This window comes from Lutjanus erythropterus, chromosome 17 (assembly GCF_056507025.1).
Source record: "Lutjanus erythropterus isolate fLutEry1 chromosome 17, fLutEry1.hap2, whole genome shotgun sequence".
Taxonomy (NCBI): Eukaryota; Metazoa; Chordata; class Actinopteri; order Lutjaniformes; family Lutjanidae; genus Lutjanus; species Lutjanus erythropterus.
Window position 1 is genome coordinate 26130576 of NC_139333.1, and position 22768 is coordinate 26153343.

The 22768-nt window shown below is 39.4% G+C and overlaps 2 protein-coding genes across 2 annotated transcripts in view; one reads left to right on the forward strand and one right to left on the reverse strand.

Annotated features, from left to right (window-relative positions):
* Positions 1-22768, forward strand: part of acsf2 (acyl-CoA synthetase family member 2) — a 30049-nt gene that overhangs the window by 3114 nt on the left and 4167 nt on the right. The window contains exons 2-10 of the mRNA XM_084741638.1: positions 764-959; positions 2891-3019; positions 3674-3727; positions 3810-3928; positions 4985-5147; positions 5689-5784; positions 8194-8345; positions 9537-9628; positions 10389-10465. Of these exons, the coding sequence (XP_084597764.1) occupies positions 764-959; positions 2891-3019; positions 3674-3727; positions 3810-3928; positions 4985-5147; positions 5689-5784; positions 8194-8345; positions 9537-9628; positions 10389-10465 (1078 nt within the window). The remainder of the gene's footprint in view (positions 1-763; positions 960-2890; positions 3020-3673; positions 3728-3809; positions 3929-4984; positions 5148-5688; positions 5785-8193; positions 8346-9536; positions 9629-10388; positions 10466-22768) is intronic.
* chad (chondroadherin) lies at positions 10732-21079 on the reverse strand. The gene is made up of 4 exons (XM_084741634.1): positions 19189-21079; positions 13624-13787; positions 13057-13214; positions 10732-11450 (listed from the first exon to the last, which is right to left on the reverse strand). The coding sequence occupies exons 1-3, from the start codon at positions 19972-19974 to the stop codon at positions 13073-13075; spliced, it is 1092 nt and encodes a 363-aa protein (XP_084597760.1). The 5' UTR covers positions 19975-21079; the 3' UTR covers positions 10732-11450; positions 13057-13072.

The window sequence follows — 22768 nt, forward strand, 5'->3', positions numbered from 1 at the left end:
TTCTGAAACAATAAAAAGTGGATAAAAACAGTCCTGTACTACTTAATTAACTTGATAAACAAAAGTAAGACTAGAATCAATTATAACTCCTAAGTTTCTGGCAGAAAATTGTGAAAAATTGACTTTTTCAAACAAAAAAAAACAAAAAATCCAACATGGCATGTTAAAAAAACCCAAAGGTGTTAAATTGCGAACATAGACGACCAGGAAAACTAATGAATGTGCAAATTTAGAAAGTTAGAACTGGTAAAGTTTTTGCTTTTTGCTTAGAAAATGACTCGTACAATTATGTTTATCAATATCGTTGCCAATTAGTGAGACTGGGCGAAGTCTGAGGTGAAACGAACTTTAAACTTGCAAACAGAGACTTTAGTGAAAGGCTGTTTTTCAGCCTGGTGCTAATTTATTTTATAAAGATACTGGCAGTTGTTGCCTTGATGCATACATAAAGTTTCGTGTCATCAGCATAGAAGTGTCACGATTTTGTCTTATTTTGCCAAGTGGAAGTGTGTAGATAGAAAATAGAAGAAGATCTAGAATAGAGCCTTGAGGTACTCCACCTTTCAAAGGGGCAGTTCAGTATGTTCCTACTGGAACCATCTTTTATGAGATTATTCTTTAGTATCTGTTTGAAACATTATAATATTACTGTAGTACAACTGTTGCTCTTTTCAATTCAAACCTCCTTTCTGCATGCACATATTCCGACGTGTGTTTAATATGATTTGTCTGAAAACATCTTCTAACTCCCGTCTCCCTGCAGAGGGATTCACGTGGACTCTCCACCCATCATCCCGACCCTCACGACCAGCTACGCCCACGGCACGTCTTCCACATCCCTGTTCAATTATACAGTCGGAGAGACCCTGCAGAGGACTGTGGAGCGCTTCCCTGACAGAGAGGCCATGGCCTTTCTAGAAGATGGAGTCCGCAAAACCTTTGCACAGTTTCAGCAGGATGTGAGTCTCTTCCTTCAAAGTGTACTGTTTTCTGCACCTGGTTCAGATTAAGGACAGAGTCCGCAGCAAAACATATTTTAGCCGCCTGAAATCGATATCAGCTTCAGTGTACACTCTATTAAGAATATTTTCACTGCTTCACTTTGTTGTCACACAGCCTTTTCTGATGGGAAACTGATGTTATATAATCCAAATATCGCTCTCTCCAAAGCCACCATGTCCAGACATGTCACATGCCATACATTCTACAAACTGAAATGAAGCGTTTCTGTCTTTGTTGTTGTTCCTCAGGTGAACAAATGTATTGTTCACAGGGTAACATCTCTTATCTGCTTTATCTTGTTTACATGAATTATTATATAGCACCTTTCATACATAACATGCAACTCAAAGTGCTTTACAGTGTGGCATTAAAAACAACAATATGGGACAGAAATGCATAAAATCAGAGTGAAAAATTAAAAACAGCACTATGGCATTAAAAAAGACATAATAGAGAATCGCAGAGAAAAAGAAAAAAGTAAATAAATAAAAATAAAATAAATTCTTAGTAATATAAGATCAAATAAACAGGCAGACAGACCAGGGTAGAAATGTATACATTAACTTAAAGCTTGCTTGAACAAGTAGGTTTTCAGTTTTAAAAGTGCCATCAGAGCTCACATGTCTGAGGTAACTGGCAGTGTATCACAGTCTGGTAGCGGAGGAGCTAAAAGTGGTTTCCCTGCTTGTTTTGTGGGCGACTTTAGGAACAGTTAAAATACCAGCATCGGCAGATCGGAGTGCTCTTGTTGGTTGATACGGGGTTAAAAGGTCAGAAATGTATGAAGCTCCTACATTGTTAAGAGCTTGTGAGTAAAAATCAATTCTAAAAGAAATGTGGAGCGGTGCAGGGCAGCCAAAACAGGAGTAATGTGCTCTTTTTTCCTCGTCCTTGTTAATAGTCTGGCTGCAGAGCTTGGGACTAACTGGAGTTAGTCTCTTTGGTCGGCCAGTAAGCGGTGCACTGCAGAAGTCTAACCTGCTACTGATTAAAGTATTTCTCTGTATCCTGCTTCGCTAGAAAAGACCTTTCTTTGGCAACATTCCTTAGGTGAAAGAATGCTGTGTTGGTCACTTTGTTAATACGGGCCTCAAATCAAGTCCAAGATGACACAGAGACTATTACCCTGCGATTTAGTTTGGTGAGCCAAGTTCCCAAGTCTGTTAAAAACTGCCTCTCACTTGCATTTTGTCCCTAGCAGCAGTATTTCTGTTTTATCTTCATTTAGTTTTAAGAGATTGTCATTCATCCATTGTTTTATTGCTTCTAAACAGGCAATCAGGGAGGAGTCAGCTGGCTCAACAGAGATATACAATTGGGTATCATCCACGTAGCTGTGGAAATTAATGCTGAACTTGTTAATAATGTGACCTAATGGGAGCATGTGTATGGAAAACAGCAGGGGACCAAGACAGCTTCCTTGTGCAATACCAAAAGGTAGATCGTGTTTCGCAGAAACATGATCACCCAGACTGACAGAGAATCTCCTACCAGTTATATAAGATCGAAACCAGTCCAAAGCGCTGCCAGAAAGACCAACACATCTTTTGAAACGACTGATTAAAACTGAATGATCATTGGTGTGAAATGCTGAGCTTAAATCCAAAAGGATGAGGACTGACACCTGATTCAGTAGCAGGTCTGAGGTCATTCATTATTTTGATTAGAGCCGTTTCTTTACTATGACTGGACCTAAAACCAGACTGAAACAAACATATTGGGGACACAACATGTGGATATTTTCTCTTCCACTGTTAGAAATGGACTTCCATAGGCCAACGGCTTGCACTGAAACTCTAAAGTTAGAAATTCAGAAATTCTCCATCTTCATCATCTCCACTGAAAAAAAAACCTGTTGAACCTGTCTTTGTTTTGGTAATGCCTGCAGGTGGATCAGGCTGCGGCCGGGCTCCTGGCGCTCGGCCTAACCAAAGGAGACAGACTAGGCATGTGGGGGCCGAACACCTATGAATGGATCCTGTTCCAGTTTGCCACGGCCAAAGCTGGCATTATATTGGTGAGTCAGAGCCACAGCATAGTGTGCAAAAAGATTAAAAAACAATTTTAGAGAACCGAGGATCACTGAAATATTTATTGATGTTAAAAATAGTTAAGAGCCCAGATATCACTGCTAAAAATGGTTAAGAACCCAGATATCAACATTGAAAACAGTTAAGAACCCAAATATCAACACTGACAATGGTTAAGAACATATATATCAATGTTAAAAATGGCTAAGAACCCAGATATCAACACTGAAAATGTTTAAGAACCCAGATATCAACACAGAAAATGGTTAGGAACCCAAATATCAATGCTAAAAATGGTTAAGAACATATATATCAATGTTAGAAATGGTTAAGAACCCAGATATCAACACTAAAAATTGTCCTTTTTCCCAGGGAAAAAATAATAAAGCTGAGAAAAAAGAAATAAAGAAGGAATGAAAAGATAATAGAAACACATTTGTGACCAAATGCAGTTCAAGGACAACCAAACGTGTGTGAACCTTTCACTGAGATTAAATTGGTGAAAACAGCCATTCACAGGGACAAAGTGCAACACATGTCGTCAACAGTTTGCTCTTTGCTTCTGCTCTGGTCTAATTTCGACTCCATCAACCTTTGGTTTTCCGCCCTGAGCAGCTTTTAATTGTTTTACTACCCAACAGGTGTCTGTGAATCCAGCGTACCAGCTGCAGGAGGCTGAGTATGCACTGAGGAAGGTGGGTGACTTCAACACACTTGATTTTTTTGTGGTGACCTGCAGAGACGGTATCACTTTAACATACTTCCTGCGTTCAACAGGTTGGATGTAAGGCTATAGTTTGTCCTGTGCAGTTTAAGACTCAGAAGTACTGTGACATGCTGAGACAGTTATGTCCAGAGATCGAGTCGTCCAGCCCAGGAGACATCAAGAGTGCCAGGTGGGGTCACTGGTCTTGTCAGTATTCTGTATGTTTAAGTTATGGAGCAATGCAAAAAAACAAACAAACAAACAAACAAACAAACAAACAAAAAACATAATAACTGTGGTAAATGTCTAATTTCTACCCAGGGGTTTAGGAATCATGTCCTTGAGTTGTTTTAGGTTACATTATTTGTAGCTGTAGGTACATTTGTTTTGCAATAGACAAGGCATCCGTCTTGACGCACGTTTTACAAGAAGAACAGAAACTATTAAAAAACACTAAAATAAATAACCTCTAGAATAAATAAGGTTTAAAGTTTATTTTTTATATATTTATTTTAAGCCAATCAGAAAGTTGCACTCAAATATTCATGTCTGTGTGAAATAGGGGGTGACTTACCTGAGGGGTTAGAACTGAGCAAGCTAAAACTATGACGCTAGCAAGCTGGGAACATGCAGGTGCCAGCTAGTCATGACAGCTAGCTTCTATTTTCTCTGTACTGTCGTGTTTATTTTGTTCTCAGGATTGTTCATTGTTTCATTCATTAAGACTTAGTGAAGCGTGAGAAACAGTTCTCTGAAATAGCACGGTTCGTAAACTCTGCTGCTAACGGGACAATAGGTTCACACAGTAAACGTTAGCTCAGAAGACGTACCTGTAGTCATCGACTGCTGTTTCATAACTCTGTGAGAAATTTCTCTCTCTCGCAGAGGAGGTGAAAGTTGATGGTTGATTTTATTCACAGGGACAGTTGATTACTGTAGCTAGCAGGCTAAAGATTAACAGGCCAGCAAGCCATCAACTTACTAATGCTAGTCAGTCACAATAGTGAGCTTCTATTTTCTCCCAGATATAAGTGCAAACAATTGTTAAGAGCCTAGATATAAGTGCTAAAAATAGTTAAGAACCCAGATATCGATATTGAAAATGTTTAAGAACCTAGATATAAGCACTATAAATGGTTAATAGGAACCCAGACTAAACTAAACTAAATATTACAGTGAAACTTGAAGCCCCTGAGTTGTACAGCTTGACCCAGATTTTGTTGTTTTTCTTTGTCCCCCCCCTCAGACTTCCAGACCTCCGCTCTGTGATTGTTCTGGGTAGTCGACAACAAGGAATGTTCCATTTCGATGACGTGATGCAGGCGGGCACCAGCCAGCACCTGCAGCAGCTTCAGGATCTGCAGAGGAAACTCTCCTTTGACGATCCAATAAACATCCAGTTCACTTCAGTACGTGTTGCATACTGCTGTCCTTAATGGATCCCAGAGTGCTCTATTGAGTTGTGGCAGGATTTTTTCCTGACTGGACATTGCAAAGAAACGGAGAACATCAGCACAATGGATTACAGCCCTCAAGCTTTATTAGACTGAACAGGCAATGTTTCAACCAGTAACACGGGAAATGATGTCTGCACACTGACAAAAGTTAAGCTAATTGTGGTTCTGTGACAGAAATGTTCACTTTTCATTTATATTCTGAATTACTTTGCAGCAATATTAGATACACAAAGCAACCGCTAACATTAGCTACACAGACAAACGCTAACATTAGCTACACATAGATCCATCTTGCGCTACTAAAGAAAGCAAAGTAATTCTCTTCTACAGCTGTATTTACAAAGACTGAAACATCTGTTTGTAAGATCACTGACTGTCTGTTGGCGTCACTGTGTTAAGAAAAGGAGCCTGTCAGAGTGACCTTTCACATGCTTTAACAAAAGATTTTTATGGCTTTCTGAATACAGTAATTTATTTTCTCACGTGTTATCAGGGCACAACCGGAGCTCCAAAAGGCGCCACCTTGTCTCATTTCAACATCGTCAACAATGCCTACTTTATCGGCAAAAGAGTGGGATTCACATGGAAGGTGAGTCTTCCCAGCTGGCATTTTAACGTTTTTTCACTGTTGAATCAACATCATGGACCATAGTTGACTCACCGTTGGATTATGTTTTGATTTTGAATCAAAACATAATTTTGATTTGATTTTGAAAAAAGATGAATCAGCGTTGATTTTGTGACGTTGTTTCAACGTAGGTGAATTTAGGTCTTGTGTCAACACTGAATTAACGTTGAATTATGTTTTGATTTTGAAAGATGAATCAACGTTGAAATTGCAGCCTTTCTTCAACATCTCACAAATTTATTTACATAGCACATTTAATACACAGGGGCAATTCAGTGCTTCAAACAGAACATCCATATAATAAATACAATTAACAAGGAGGAGGAAATACATCAAATAATAAATAAAAGGGGATCATTAAAGTTAATGATATAATACTAAAATTTAATAACATGACAACTGATAAAGCAATTGAGAGTCTATGTATTACCTACAGTAGATGGATGTCAACATGCCCCCAGTTTTGTAGAAGCATAGACGAGTACCAGCACAGACGCACAGCATGTACTACTGAGTACAGGGTCAGCAACAACATAACATATTATAGCCACTTACAAAATTCTGTATCAGTTTAAATGTAGAGATACATTTGGCTCGTATAACAGCTGTGTCCTGTCGGAAAAGGCTGGCTGACAGAAAGGTAAAGCAGTGAAAATATTCTAAATATTATATAAAGTTAAATAGTTTTTTTGTTGGGAGGAACACTTTTAAGTGGTTTAAATATGTGTTGCTGCTTACCCTGTATACAGCAGTACACAGTTTAGCTCTCCTACACCAGTACTCCTGCTGCTTCTCCAAACTCGAGGCGTGTCAACTGCCATCTACTGTGGGCAATACACTGACTATACACTGACTATACAACCACACTTTAAATAACACGAACCATCCCTTTAACAGTTATGAAGGTAGTGTGTGGCATGCTTTTGGCCATCAGCCATAACCATTTATTCAGTCATGTATCAGTGAATATTCAAAATTCTTTATCAAAACTACCTGCCTACCTAGTGCACCTTTATAAACAAAATCTTTAAAAATGTCACACAACAGCTTATAAACACTACATATCATTTTTTAAAATAATAAATGCATAATTATTCTATAAATAAGTTCAAAGGCAGTGTGTACTAAAAGCCTGTAGACTACAGTAGCAATTTCAACACAATGAGCTAAACATTAGTCAACATGGATAATGACATATTTATGTTGTGGATCATGCTGTAACTGAATGAGCCACTATTCCTTTGCAGAATCCACAAAATCTGTTTAGATCTTGAGTTCTAAAGGTGTCAAGTCATTCTTGAGTCTGCAGCCTTGGTGACAGTTTATGGTTCTGCTGGTGAGTCTTTTGGGATAGATGAGATGTTGTGCATCGATCAGGCTGAACATTACCAAGAAAGCATCAACAATGTGGGGAGGTCGATCACTAAGGATGACTGATTTTCACAGGGTGGTAACGAACCAGAGTGAGACTCATAGCATCGTTGCTAACAGTTGTACTGAGTCCCACTGATGCATCCCAAAGATGTGGTTCACCCAATGCATCCTAAAAGAATGAAAGAAGGATCATTCACTAATCACATCCACTGAAAACACATGGAAACTAAGGCTGTGGTGAGCATAGAAATAAATGAAAATATAAATGTATTAATAAAGAATGGGCTTGATTTTTCTCACCACACGCTATAAAGACTAAGAAGATAAAAACAGTGTAAATTCTGTGACAAATGTATTCATGAAACCCATTGCCAAACCGTTCCAACCAACCAGCCACTACAATATCTGAAATAAATCCACAAGTGATGTGCTGACTTTACATTACACAAAGATTTAACTTTAAGTACATAATCACCTGTTCATCGTGCATCGTGTTTTGGAAGCCTTCTGTCTGAATGAGGTCATCAGTTGAGGAGTGCGGCAATCAAGCTCAGTGTAAAAATGTGTTAAGCTGGTTCTGGTAGACGCTGGAACTCTGCATACAGCTACATTTAAGAAAAGAAAAAGTATAGTAAGTTCTAGGTTTGTGTATCGTTAAATTATTGTTTTATTTAAAAAATAATAATAAATTCAGAACATGGTTAGAATAGAATATTCTAATTATGACTAAATGTTGTTTATAGCAGTACTAGTAATGTTTATAACATAAAAGTCACTACATAAACTCAATATCTTATTGCAAACAAATCTATAAAGTAAAAATAAATAATTCTCAGTGAAACCAATTCATTATTTCAAGAATAATCAAATTGGGCAAAACCACACTGAGCTGAACCACATTACCTCAGCGTGCATATGAAGAACAGGGCAGAGGTCCATGAGATCTATGCAGCTAACATTCAAATTCTGGTTCCCGTCCTGGTTTTTGTCTCGCAGCCTCACCCTCGAGTCTGTCTGCCAGTGCCTATGTACCACTGCTTCGGCTCTGTGGGTGGAGGAATGTGTATGGCCGTGCATGGCATCTCACTGGTCTTCCCCTCCGCTGGCTACGACGGAAAGGCCAACATAGCAGCTCTGGAGAGTGAAAGGTAACCTCAGAAATCTTTAGGCAGGTCCACACATTTGGTCTCACTGGTGTAAGATCTGTAGAAATTAGCTCAGACCTCTGTGGCCTGTAACAGAAGATTGAATGTGCTTAGACTGTAATTAATTCTGGAGCAGTACTGTACCATGATATGAAGGTAAAACAGGGGTTTCTTTGTGATTAAAGCTTATTTCTAATTAACCAATCAAAACGGATTAGTTCCTGCCTGCATGGAGGTTGAAGCAACAAACCACTTTCTCACTTAATACATGTTGGAATTCAACTGTGCAACATAAAGCAGTGAAGAAGTAAAAATGCACATGAAACAACCTGCATATTTATTGTATTCAGACAGAAATTAAATGCATCGGTAATCAGAATCACTTCCTTAATGGACATGAATTATTGCAGAGGTGGCAAAAGTCCAGGTTAAAAATAAAAGACTCCAGTAAAAGTTGAAGTACTGTTTCAACTTGTTTACTCAAGTGAAAGTGAAAAAGTAAAGACTCTGACATGTACTCAAAGAATAAGTTAAAAAAGATTTCTGTTGTCTCGTTACGTCTTTTACTTCGTTTCTTGTCTGTAATGTCTTTTTCATCTTTTTATGTCTCACTTTCATGTAGATCAAGCAACAAAACATCACATTGTTTTACATTTCTCAACCAGAAATAATGTTCTTTTATAGTTTACTTGTTTCTTCTTGGCACGGGGTAACAGCTGGTTCTTATTTAATTCTTACTCTCTCTAGAGGCAGTATACTGCCATTTAATACCCCTGCAATTTAAATATTTGTTTCCTTTATTGAGAAAAGACTTAAATTAGTGCCTGTGCCCACAAACTGTCACTCTTTGAGTTTCAGTTTATTGTATTTATGTCAAAATAAAGTGCTGTGTTTCACAGCAAAAGGAGGTGAATTACAAAGAAACACCCCAACACATGTTGGCACGTCATGTCTCGGAAACAGCAGCAAATATGTACAACATCCAGAGAAAGTCGGATTCACCAACAAATATTCATATTTTTGAACTTGTCTACCCAATTTGCAAAGTAAGTCTGGTGTTGCTTTTATTGTGTCAATTAAAAAATACAGACATACCCATAAAAATCTATATATATGCACACTTTTGGTACACTTTTGTTGTTTATTTTGGCAGTTTGTGTGTGAAGATGCTTTCGGTTAACTTTTCCCTCACAGGTGCACCTACGTCTACGGCACCCCCACCATGTATGTTGATATGATGAATCAACCAGACCTGGCTAAATATGACTTGTCATCAGTTGAGATAGGTGAGAAAAAAGACTGTTAGACATTATGCTTCTCTGCAAGGCCAGGTCCTTATTAGAAAAACCATGAAGAGTCTGTGAGCCTGTGTGCCCTGGTTGCAATAACTCTGCTAAATTTGCACATGTAAATTGCCATTTAACTTGAGTGTTGTGTATTCTATAATATGTACAGGAGCCATTTCTGTTTTTCTTGTCTGTCTGTACTTTGGTTGTTGGCATGTGTTGTTGTTTTTTTTTTTATCTTATGCCTTACTGCAAGTCAAATTTCCCACTTGGGATAATAAAAATTGTCTGAATATGAGTCTAAAAATGATGAAGAACCCAGATATAAGCACCAAAAATGGTTAAGAACCCTGATATCAACGTCAAAATCTGCCTTTTCCTCTCACCTATAAAGTAGTATATACATTTTAAATGCTTTGTAAAACTTCAAGATATTAATCTTAAATTTGCAGAATTTCTTTTATGGTCTTTTGGTCCTTTGCTGACCAAAGTTAAAATCTCCTCTGACTGGTCACGACCTGGTATCTGGCATTCTAGGGCCATCTAGTGGTGAGGTTATAGATTGCAACTAAGTGAACACTTCTTATTTTCAGGTAATTATACAAATGAAAACATATTTATGAATATTATATTCTATATTTGACATATTCTGACAATAAACCCCTCTAACTCTGGACCTTTAATGCCTGTTTTTTTCTGATATTTTGATTGCTTCTCTTGGGGGTTTTGATTTCACGTGCTCTTCTATTTGTTTCTGTAGGCATCATGGCTGGTTCCCCTTGTCCCCCAGAACTTGTAAAGCAGGTCATCTCTGTCATGGGCATCAAAGGAATCACAGTGAGTTAATCTTACAAATGTAACTTAAGTATTACTGCTTTGAAATTGTTATTATAGATCACAGAAGAATCAAATTTATCTCGCCAAACAACTTGGCAAAAATTCACATCAGTTTAAAAGATGATTCAATGATGCAATTCAGCTTTCGCACACTGGGGGGAGACAAATCCTAAGAAAACCCATTAGATTTACCAAGAACATGGAGACTTTTTATGCAGATTATCTTTTATAATAAGTAGAACATGTATTTTAAACAAAAAGAAGACTTGATTTTGTAAAAGGTTTATTGGATGTTAGCACTTGTTACCACGTCCAAAAGTCCAGTTAATGTAAAGATATTGAATATACATAAGAGATGCATGAAGTCAGTAACCCTCATAGTTGGTGTGCAAGAAAAGCTTCACTTCTTCCTCCAGTTTTGAAGTGACGCGTTAAGAAAATGTTAAGTACGATACAAATAATTTGCACTTAGATTAGATTACATTACATTCTTAGCAAAAATAAACTAAATCCAGTTTTATAGATCTTAAAAAGACCTTCATACAAGGAAAATGGCACTGGAAGATAAATACAGCTTGGAAATTTGTATGCATTGATCCACCTATTACAGTTTATCCTGTTTTCCAAGTTTAAAATCCACCAGGAAACGACAACACGTTTGTCCTTACTGCTTTTTATAGACCACATTTGCTCAAATGCCTCCTTTGTTTTGGTGGTTACCTGAATGTTGTATGTTTTTACTTCGTACTAAAGTCTTCATCTGTGAACAAGAAAAATGGAAAACTCGTCGTGTGTTTGGGTTTGAGAGAGACAGACGGACAGAGAGCATGTGTATCTATGAACGTGTGTGTCTGTGTTTACATTAGTGACAACATTTGGCAGATGAATAGATGGACAGTCAGTTTGAAGTAGTACGAGTTAGCATTGCTTTCGTTGCATGTGTAGCTCGCCGGTCACCTGGACAGGCTCCTCTCCTCAGCGTCTCCTGTGGAAAAGACACAAAAATCAGCAGCCAAATTAAACAGTCTGCCCTCCAACCAGAGACCCCATGACCTGGACTCGGTGTACTGGACCCCAGGGCCAACGTGGAAAAGTTCACACAGGGACACGGAGGGGAGGACAGAGAGTCCTGCGGTCAGGAAGAGAGAAGTGAAAAACAAAATCATGCAAAGCCAAACTCTCGGCCACTCCAAAACCAACTTAAACTTCATGTGGGAACGTCTGAATCCAATGTTGTTTGCAACATTGTGCAGAATTCCAGCTGAAAACCCCTAACGCCAGACCATCACGGGAGGGATGTGATTTTGGACTTAAATTGAGGCCATAATGAGAAACAAAACTCCACCTCAGGTATTTGCAAAGGCAGTGATCAGTGAGGGTGTCATCTGAAAACATTTAGCTTTAAAATTTAAGGGTTAGGATTCATGCAGGCCAAGTGTCTCCATTTGGATCATCAAGAGCAAAATTTTCGATTCTATGATTTGTCGATTTCTGTCTTTGGCGACTCCTAGTGGTGATCTCAAAAAAGACAGCAATGTAAACTCCTAACCATAAGTTCCCATGAAAGGGCTAGTGGACTACTTATTGTTTATGAGTTTTCCTGGTAGCTAGCTAGGGAGAGGCTTGTTGCAGACATTGTTTGGTGTTTGCATTTGTTAATACCCTGCCATGTAACTAAAGCGGTCCGTGAACACAGCCAGACTGGAACCAAAACAGCCTCTGAGACCAACAGAGGCCAGTTTGGCGGTTTTCTTGCTGGGTTTGGCTCCCACCACTCCGGTGCTGAGTCACAGCTAACCGAGCCAACAGCAGTTAGCGGTTTAAACTACCCTGGTAATATATTCTGGCCTGGTCAAGTCTTGGTGACTGTTTGACTGGGAGGTTGCTGAGCCTGGTTCTGTTGCTTGCTAACGGCTAACAGTTACACTTGGTTACTTAAGCAACAAGCAAGCTAAAGCTGTCTGTCCATTAGGAAGCTCAGTTAGGATGTCACTCGAAAACATTTAACTTTAAAATTTAAGGGTTCATAAAGGTCAAGTGTCTCCATTTCGACCATCATTGAGCTAAATTTTCAAAAAGTGCTCAAACATGACTAACACATGGGCGTTTAAAACATCCATGTGTAAGATCTGATGTTTTGTCTAAAAAAAAAAATCTCTGTAGGGGCTTTAAAGGCCCAGTGTGTGAGATTTATAGGCTTTTATTTGCAGAATATGTTGGAAATGTAATATAAGAGTTTTTATTACTGTATTACTATTATTGTGTTACATGAAAAACAGAATCATTGTTATCTTTACCTTAGATTGATCCATTTTCATCTACAGAGGATGCTGGTCCTCTTCTATTAAGGCCACCATGTTTCTACTGGGGCTTCAAGTAATGATTATTTTCATGACTTTCTTTTCATTTTATTTACCGCACAGACATGAGAGTGGTTTCAATCTTCTCATCTAACTCTCAGCAAGAAAGCAAACAAGCCCATTTCCCAAATATAAACCTAATGCTAAATGATTTTATTTTTTGATCAGGTCATGTCAGTTTGTGATTATTTAGAAAATCAGATTCAGATTTTCGTTCGATGGCAGATATACCTGTACAGCCGCGTGTTCAATGGCGTGTGCCCTTTTTGGCTCTCTTTGCCTTGACTCTGCAGCCACTGAAGGCGGTGCTGTCTCTGACTTGCTTGCCCTTCTGCTGCGGTGGAGAAGCGCACACTGCGTCTGGACGATTGCGGGTAGAGTCCATCCACCTGCGGGTACAGAACAAAAAAAAAAGAGAGGAGCTGCTGATGTGAACCTGGAGATACCTCTGAGGCGATACTTAGTCGCAGTGTCTCACCATATTTGTAGCCATGCTAGCAGCGAGGCTCTGGGGTGGCGGGCAGATGTCCCCTGACTGTTTTTCTACCACCAGCAGGGTGACATTTCTGGTTCAAAGTTAAGTCTTGACAGCTACTGGATGGACTGGTTAACATTATTTGCTGATTTTTCTGATCAGTTTGGTTTTAATTAGTTATTTGATGCTATAAAAGCAGCAGGCTCAGTGTGGGATATTTTGCACAGTGGGAGGAAGTGGAGGCGTGTCGTCCATCTTTTAAGTTCAGCCTAAGCAGAACTGTTAGCATGGCTGCGCGGTGTTGTTTCAGGCGAGTCTCTTACCTGCGCAGTGGAGCGAGCTGGCATGTGCAGCTCCACGGGTTGTTGGAGAGTGTGAGGTTGGTGATGGCGCCAAACTCGAAGCCTCTGGGGAGCGACTTCAGCTTGTTGTTGTCCAGGTGCAGCGACTTGATCGCTGTCACGCCTGTAAACGCACCATCAGAGAACTGGAAAAAGGAAGAGACATACATGAGTTTTGTTTTGGTATTTGGGAAATAGCTACATCTATACAGCACTTTTATCCAAAGCACTTTAAAGGAACAGCTCGCCCCAAAATCAGAAATATCAGCCATAGGAACTACTGTCTTTCTACTAGAAAGAAACTGCTCACAAGGTTTATGGATTATCTCAAGTTTCTTTATGGAAAGAGACACTGATGTTGAGTTTTTCATATGTAGTTTTTGGCACTTTAAGCTCTTGTTGCAAATTTTGTGCATTTTCCATGACTGATAGTTGTAAACATTAACAACTGATTAATCATTAATAATGAATAAGATACAAAATGCCTATATTTTTCCAATTTTTTCTCATTTTCCTCTGTTTTTTCAAGCAAGCTATATGTTGACTAAGGATGTCTAAACTTAAAAAGAGAAAAAAAAATGACTAATATGCTTTTTCTATCAGTTAACTATTGGTTATTACATTTTTATTATCCTTTGTTAAATACTAAATTCTGATTGGTCAATTACAGCATTCTAAGGTCTGTTATTTCTGTATAACAGACTGTAGGGCACAGTTCTGATCATAGACTGGAGGATCAATAAAATCATTATTAAATCACCAAAATCACTTTAAAATTAATATTTTGGATCAAATTATTGATTTTTTGGGTACATAACCATGTAACAAGCAGGATAATGTACAGTGAGCAGGCACTACTGTGAAATAAAGTCAAAACAATTAATAAAAATTAATATTTTGTCACTTAAATGTGTGCCAAATATTTTTTTGCTAAGTAACCATGTAATAAGTGGGATTCATGTCAGGGTCCTGCATCATCCTTTCGGGATTTACGTCTCAATAACAACTTGCTCACTGCAAATTAACCCTTATTCAATCAGTTAAATTCTAAACGGCTATTAATTGATTAAAGATCAATCATTAACATCCCTTCTTTCAGCACCACAAGCTGAGTGTCATCTAGTTCCATTATATTTAAAAGAAGGCAGACATCTGTACAGAAATCTCCAAATATCTCCGACAGCTCACACCAAAACAATCTAGATGCACTACAGGTCGGAGGAAAAATATGTATTTTTGATTTTTGGGTGAACTGTCCGTGTAAATTCTTCCATCTCGTTCACACACACACACCAGCTGCAGCGAGCTATCAGGCAAGCTGCTGGCCTGACCACCACTAACACCCGTCCTTGTGTCTGTGAGAAGGCAGACAGATGCACAGCGAGGGAATCTCGCCAGTGTTTCTCTGGCATGAAAGCCTCCTCTCATCCTTCCTTCTGCAGCGGCACTTATGTAAACACCGACAGTCACTGCTCTCCTTTTTTCCACCTCTACTTCATATGCATCTGCGAGGGCGCTAAAAGCTTCAGAGAGGTGCTAGATGAACCCATCTACGTCGTGTCAGGCTGCGTCTCCTCCAGGAGGAAGAGGAGGGCGTACCGGAGAGGAGCTCGGCTTTGAAGGCTCGTTTTATGTGCGTCTGGAGGAGATGAAGCTGTTTGGAAATTTCCACTGTAGAGCGACAAGTAGCCGAGAGTATTTTGAAGCAATGGAAGATGGATGACTTCCAGCATGGCCGAGGTGTTTTCACTCTTTCTGTCGTCTCCCTCTTTGGGCCACTCCTCTGCCAGGAAGGCTCGCAAAGGGCCCAATTGTCCATTCAACAGGGGCGATGGCAAGCTAAAAATACTCCTCTTCATGCACTGTGGAACACCCTGCCTCTGTTTACCTGTCTCCTAACCCCTCCTGACCTGTTTACAAGACCCTCCCGGTGAAAGTAGAAAACACACCTTGCTGAAAATAACACTTGTGTAATAATTAGACTCAGACATGCTTGGCCAAGGTCCAGCAAACAAAAACACTCTAAAAATACCCGCATTTGGCTGGAAAATGGTTTAATCTCCCTGGCCTCCCTCGCCGCCTCCTGCTGCTTCCACCTGGCTCTCACACAGTCCCGGCGTGAGAAGGTTGTTATTTTACAGTTCTCCCCTCTGGGATGCCTCCATACTGTGGCACAGGTACACTCAAATATTGGATTAACCTCAGGCATGAAGCTAATGTGCCCTGAGGAATGTCTGAAAAGTAGCGTGGTATGGAATAGAGCTCGTACTGTATATGTTCATGCTGCAGCTGTGTAACATCTGCATGAACACGTTGGGCTGATGTGAAAACATCTGTCTCATGTCTGATAGCATTCTTCAGGTTCCCCTGATGAAGACTGAAATCCTAGACAATCCTAGACAAGTTTTAGAAATGCTCTGATACTTTTTTTTTCTTTCTGATATCTGAACTTTTCAGATCCGCTGATACCAGTGTGATATGATTGCTATTATTGTTAAACAGCCTGGCTCAGATTAAAATAGTTTGGCGTATTTGCTGCTGTTGTGAAGTGTCCTGTTAGGCAGCATCAGAAGCATCTCCGATACTGCTATCAGCCAGGACATATAAAACCCAAATTCCAAAAAAGTTGGGACATCGTGTGAAACATAAATTAAAACGCCATGTAATGATTTGCAAATTTAGTACTTAATATCTCAAACTAATGACTTAGTATCTCAAAAAATGACTTATTACTTCAAAATAAGGACTTAGTATCTCAGAGTAATTATAAACTGACCTCTGACTTGACCTCCAGTGTCCCTACACTTAGCATGAACAAATTCTGAAAAAACTGAATACAAATAAAATTGTCCTTAATTTGTGCCCTTAAAAAATGGACAACACTAAAAGGTGAGGCGGCCTCGCTTCGAAAAGGTCGAGATGCCAGGTCTGGACTCAAGTCACAACTCCTAACCCTTAAGTCAGATTTGTGACTCGAGTCTGAGCGAGTCCACACCTCTGTAATTTGGGAAAACAAATCCCTTAAAGATGCACAGTCACAGCAGCAGCAGACCATCACTGATATACGGTGATTAAGTCAACTATAATTAGGTCCGTTGAACCTTGTTATTAATTAATGATGATAGGTTCATAGCCTTTTCTACCAACATGAGTTCTTTTGTGGTGAAGTTAAAAACTGAACTGACTGTTGCTCTGCAGTCACAGACTGATCCCACATGTGCGTCCTGAAGCACATCTGCATTGAAAACGATAGAAAACTGCTGCATCAGTTTTGGATCATGAAGAAACACAGACAGACGGGGATGGAGCAGGAACACAGAAACCAACCAAACACTGCATACTGTAGATTCAGTCATAAAATTTATGTAAATGGTGGTTGGTTATGTAATGTATGCTGGCTGCCGGCACGGGGGCGTCGACCATTGGCAAGCCTGTACATGTAAATATGCTGATGAAATATAGGTTTGCCAGACCAAAACAAATAAACAAATATAAAGACAGACACAGTATAGAGCCCTTTTTCATGAGATAAACGTCTTATTCTGACCTTCATTATACAATTTAAACAATTTTATTAATAAAAACCGCTGGCAGTTAATCCTTTTGGCAGGTTTTTCTTGAAATCTGAAAACATAATTTCCTCTCTGTCACATTCCCTGCATGACTCCACCTGCTCCTTCAGTCTAAAAAGTAGTTAAATACATTTAAAATGTTTTGACATGTGTTGAGGAGCATCTTTCCTCTTCTTAATGGAGTCCTTTACGCAAATAACAGACCCTTTAAAGAGTAACTTTGGTATTTTGCAACCTGGATCCTAATTTCTCATGTTTTTGTGTCTAAACGACTAATAGTCTCGTGAAACGGGAGATGCTGAGTGCTGCAAAGTTGCATGTCAGAAAGGAAACGTATGGGTACTGGATGCTATCTTGCATATGTTGGGCAACTTGTATAATTAGCAGAATTAGCATGGAAATTTAAAATGACTGTTTAAACTGGAAGTATCCATATTCAAACTCAGTTGGATGATTCTGATGAAGTTTCAGACTATTTAGAAGCTTTAGAAGACACTAAACTTGATTGATAACTTATTAAAATAGTAAAATGATGCATAATGTACATTTTAAGGGCAGCACCATACCAAACTAGAATAATGATGGGAGGATAGTACAAGTTAAGTATGATACAAGTAAAATAAGTTTTAAGTTTTTATGATAAGTAGAACAAATGAGTCGTGGAACAGGTTCCAGTATTGAGGAACGGGGCTGCAGGCATCAGCCGTGAAACGGAGTGACAGTGTAATCTTTATGGGGCATCTGCACACTGTTCAAGTGCGTCCACGAAAAGTGCTTGTTGTTGCCACTGATGGGCTCAGACTGTTATTCTAAGCGTCTGACAACATTATGGAAACGATCAAGTCATTTTTTTGTTTAACTAAAAACAACTGATTTATTGTTCTCGCCAAACTCACCAGACTCCCTCTGCATAACTGTCATTTTAACATTGACAGAAACTAAATAAAACTCACCGCAGCCTTCTTGGTTTGTCTTTCCGCTGTTTCAACAATCGCCAACAATTGCCAAATTAACCTGTCGACATCATCGATTATGAAAATATGTCAATTTACAAAATATGCATCAAAGCATCACTATGATCTGCGTTGCCCAGTCAGAGCAAGTCAAAGAGGTTCAAATCTATTTTTTGAAGTGACAAGATAAATTAATTGATTAATAATTTTGAGTAATTTTTTAATTAAAAAAACTTAATGAACCTAACAACAAACCATAAACCACTTAGAGCTGCAAAGATTAATCCATTATTAGTCGACTATTAAATTAATCTTCAACTATTTTATCAATCAATTCATTGTTTTGAGTCATTTTTTAATAAAAAGTCAAAATTCTCTGATTTCAGCTTCTTAAATATGAATATTTTCTGGTTTCTTAACTCCTCTCTGAGAATAAACTGAATATCTTTGAATTGTGGACAAAACAAGACATTTGAGGACGTCATAATAATAAAATATATAAAATAATATTGTGATACTTCACCTTACCCTGTGAGTGTTTTATTATCTGGTGTCAGACAGTCAGGGTGTGAGCATAACAATTCACTATTTGCATTTCATTTTTTACATTTGTTGTTTTCAAAATTATGTGTCCATAAATCCAAACTAACCCTTTAAAACACCAATGTCACACAATAACACAAACTAACAGATTGAGGCAGCGGTACATCAGTAACTCCTGTGTTCTGGGAAGTAAAAATACTGTTTTTATTAATGGAGTTTGGTTGCTTTGGAGAGAGCAGTACTTGCCTTATTTAGCAGTGGTTTTCTGTCCAAAAAAGGCTGCTGACCCTGTCCATGGCTGGATTAATAATTTGCACTGCATTGCTTTAAGTTGAAATATAAAGGCAAAAACTTCTATCTTAGTTACCGTGTGTTGATCAGAGTTGTGAGTAAAGTTTTTCAGATTTCATTCTGAAGTTTGGGACTGACTGGTCTACGTGTTTGGTATGAAAATCATCGTAGTAAAACCTCACACTGACCTTCTCCAGACCCATGTTGTCCAGGTAAAGTTTCTCCATGTAGCGGCCAAAGCTCTGGAAGGCGTTGTCTGGGATGGTCCTCATGGGGTTCTTCCCCAGCGTGAGTTCCTCCACCACTCGCAGTTTGCTCATGGCCACACTGGGGTAGGTGGACATCTTGTTCCTGTCCAGGTGGAGTATAGCGAGGTTCTCCACGTCGTCCAGAGAGCCCGGCTGCAGGGTGGTCAGCTCGTTCCCGCTCATGTGCAGCCAGCGCAGATCTTTGGCCCCCGCAAAGGTCCCCGGCCGCAGCTCCCGCAGCTTGTTGTCGTTGAGCTGCAGGATGAAGAGGTTGATCATTGGGGAGAAGATGCCCTTGGACACGTCGCTGATCTGGTTCCCGTCTAGGTAGAGGTAGGTGAGCTCGGTCAGGTCATCGAAGGCGCCGGGCCGGATGCTGTTGATCTCGTTGTTGGACAGGTAGAGGTAGATGAGCTTCTTCAGCCCCTTGAAGGCCTGGGATCCGATCTCTCGGAGCTGGCAGTGCTGCATGTGCAGGGAGATGAGCCCCTTGCTTTCACTGAAGGCCCCAGTGGGGATGCTGCCCAGGTTGTTCCTCTGCAGGTTCACCAGACGGGTGACCTCGGACACACGTGGGATCTTCTTCAGCCCGACGTTGTCGCAGATCACGTGCTGGAGGTCGCCGTGGCAGTGGCACAGGCTGGGGCACTGGCTCGGGGCTCCCTGCACCGCGGGGCCCAGCACCAGGAGGCAGGTCCCCAGCAACAACCAGCTCACACAACGCATCCTGACCTGAGCTCGTCTATATCAGTCTGTCCGCTGACTTCGAGTGTCTTCCGGTCTTTAAAGCAGGACGGGAACAAGCAGAAAAATCCGGTGAAAAGCTTCACGGAGAAGAAAGTCAAAAGGTTGAAGCGAAGTGTGTTTGTGTTGAGAGAGAAACAGACGCAGAGAGAAGGAGTGAAAAGGTGAGGTGGGCAGAGACATTCACTTTGAGAGGAGGATGGCCAGTCAACAGAACACACAGCACTATTTATAACATTTACTTGAGGGGGAAAAAAAAAAAAAACGAGGAGGGCTTGCCAGGGTGTTAGAGTGAGAGGTTTGCAGGAGGAAGTCAAGTGTCTGTGAGAATTTAACCCTAAATGAGCAGGAAGACTACAGGGGACCAGCTGCTTTTCTGCAGGACTTTGACCACAATCGAAGGACTGAAATTCTGACCCCACTTGCTGCTGGATGCATAAGAGAAAAAAACACACGCTCTGTCCTTTTTATGTCTAACAGGTTAATGTTTAACAATAAGACACAAGGTCGGGTTGGACCCGTGCACGCTTCCAGACGCCTCTATTGTTTTTCAGTCTGCAGTGGCAGGAAAAGGAGCCACTCCTGTGCAGCTGTTTTATAACCTATAATAGTCTCCAGATGGCTGGCAAGTGGCAAGATGCTGTTTCAAGTCATAACAATTGAAAAAGACACCTACAAAGAAAAGTCTCGGATACCACTTTACATTCCTGTGTGCATTCTTTCTTTTGAAATACAGTGTGGTATTATGTAATGGTCATTTACAGTTAAGCCTCTGAGCTGTTGAGGTTATTGTGGCTCTCAGGTTTCAACTGCAAGAGATGGAGTAGATTAAAGGGATAGTTCTGTTTTTTTTTTTTTTAGGTGGGATTGTATGAGGTGTATTACCTACAGTAGACGCATTTTATTCATGTATTTTAGCCACCTAAAAAAAACGGCCCACGTAAAACATTCTATATCATCTTAAGTGTAAATTCACAGTATTTTCACTGCTGTACCTTCCCATTAGTCAGACTTTTCTGATGGGAAGTCACTGCTATATAAGCCAAACCAACCAAACTCCATTGGCAAAAATAGTAGTTTTACCTTGCAGAACACAGGTGATGCTCATCTACCGCTGCCTCGATCGGTTAGTTTGTTTGTGTGATTTCAGTGAATCAAACTAACCCTTTAAAACACCAATGTCACACAGTAACACAAACAAACTAACAGATTGAGGCAGTGGTACAACAGTAATGCCTGTGTTCTGGGAAGTAAATTTACTGTTTTTATTAATGGAGTTTGGTTGCTTTCGAGAGAGCGGTACTTGCCTTATTTAGCAGTGGTATTCTGTCCGAAAAAGTCTGACAGCAAAGACAACATACAATCACTGAGTCTCTTTTTACTGCCAAAATATTTATTTCTATATGAATTAAGTGACAAGCGACAGCTCTCGTTATTTGTTGCCATCAGGGTGAAAGAGAGAAATATTAACAAATCTATTATTTGTAATTTATTCCCACACATGCTGTAATCTCAGTCAGCAGTCCTCTGGCAGCAGCACAACGTCTCCCCATCTCCCCCCTCACACTGTCTCAGCCTCAGGCAGGAGACCAGTGTTGGGCAAGTCACTGAGTTACTCCTCTCAAAAGTAACTAAATTACTTAACCATATAAAAGTAATAAGTTACTAGTAACTTTTGTGTAGGGTTACTTAAAAAAATTCATTCATCTATTCATTCATTCATTAAAAAATAACTCAAAACGTTTAATCGATTATCAAAATAGATGCAGATTAATGTTCTAGTCGATTAATAATAGATTAATCAATACTGCTTAAGTGTTTTATGTTGTTTTTTAGGTTTATTACTAATAATCCCCATTTTTACTAAATGTATCTGTAATCTGATTACATCTTTTTTTTTATCTGTAACAGTATACAGTTGCCATTCTTTTGTAACCAGATTATGTAATCCCATTACATGTAATCTGTTACTCCACAAACCTGCTTTTGTGTAATTTAAAAATATCTCCTTCAGTTATTTACTTATTAATGTACACAGAGTATCAGCAGGAAATATCCACCCTTATATCTACTGTAGGTAAAACTAATAACTACTGCAAGTACTTCATACAACCCCACTTTAAAAAGTCCAAACTATCCCTTTAAATCAGCGTAAATTTGTTTGTGGTATTTCGTATGCCTGCTTATAGTGATAAAGAGAAGTTTTTATAAAAAGAGCAGCAGGACATTGTTGTCCTGGCTCAGGTCAGTGGATGGTTTGGCTTCAGGTGGCTGCATTTTTAAGATGGATGGATCCACCCAGCATAACTGGAATCTAGAGTTTACTTAACAAATCTAACATTTTATTGGGAATATCGTCTCCTCCCTGATATTTCCAGGTGAAGTTCTCACCATATCCTGCTCTAAAACGCCCAGCAGGTCCATCTCTCTGTCTCCGTCCTCTGCAAAGATTTTCTCTTTTGTGACCTTGTCTAAATGTAAAATCTGGATCATAAAAGTGACTCCAGCTATCAGATACATATAATGAAGGAAACAGACTTGTGTCCCCCTGAAACGTTGCACAGGACAAATAGAAAGTCTCAAAAATCAGAAATACTGAAGCACAAACTTTGAGTTAAATAGTTGAGAGCTGAAATTATAAGCTATTTTAATAACCGATTAAACGTTTGAGTGATTTTCCAAGCAATTAAGCCAAATATTTTGTGGTTCCAGCTTCACCACTATTAGGATTTGCTCATTTTTTCTGTTTTACATCACTGAAAGCTGAATATTTTTG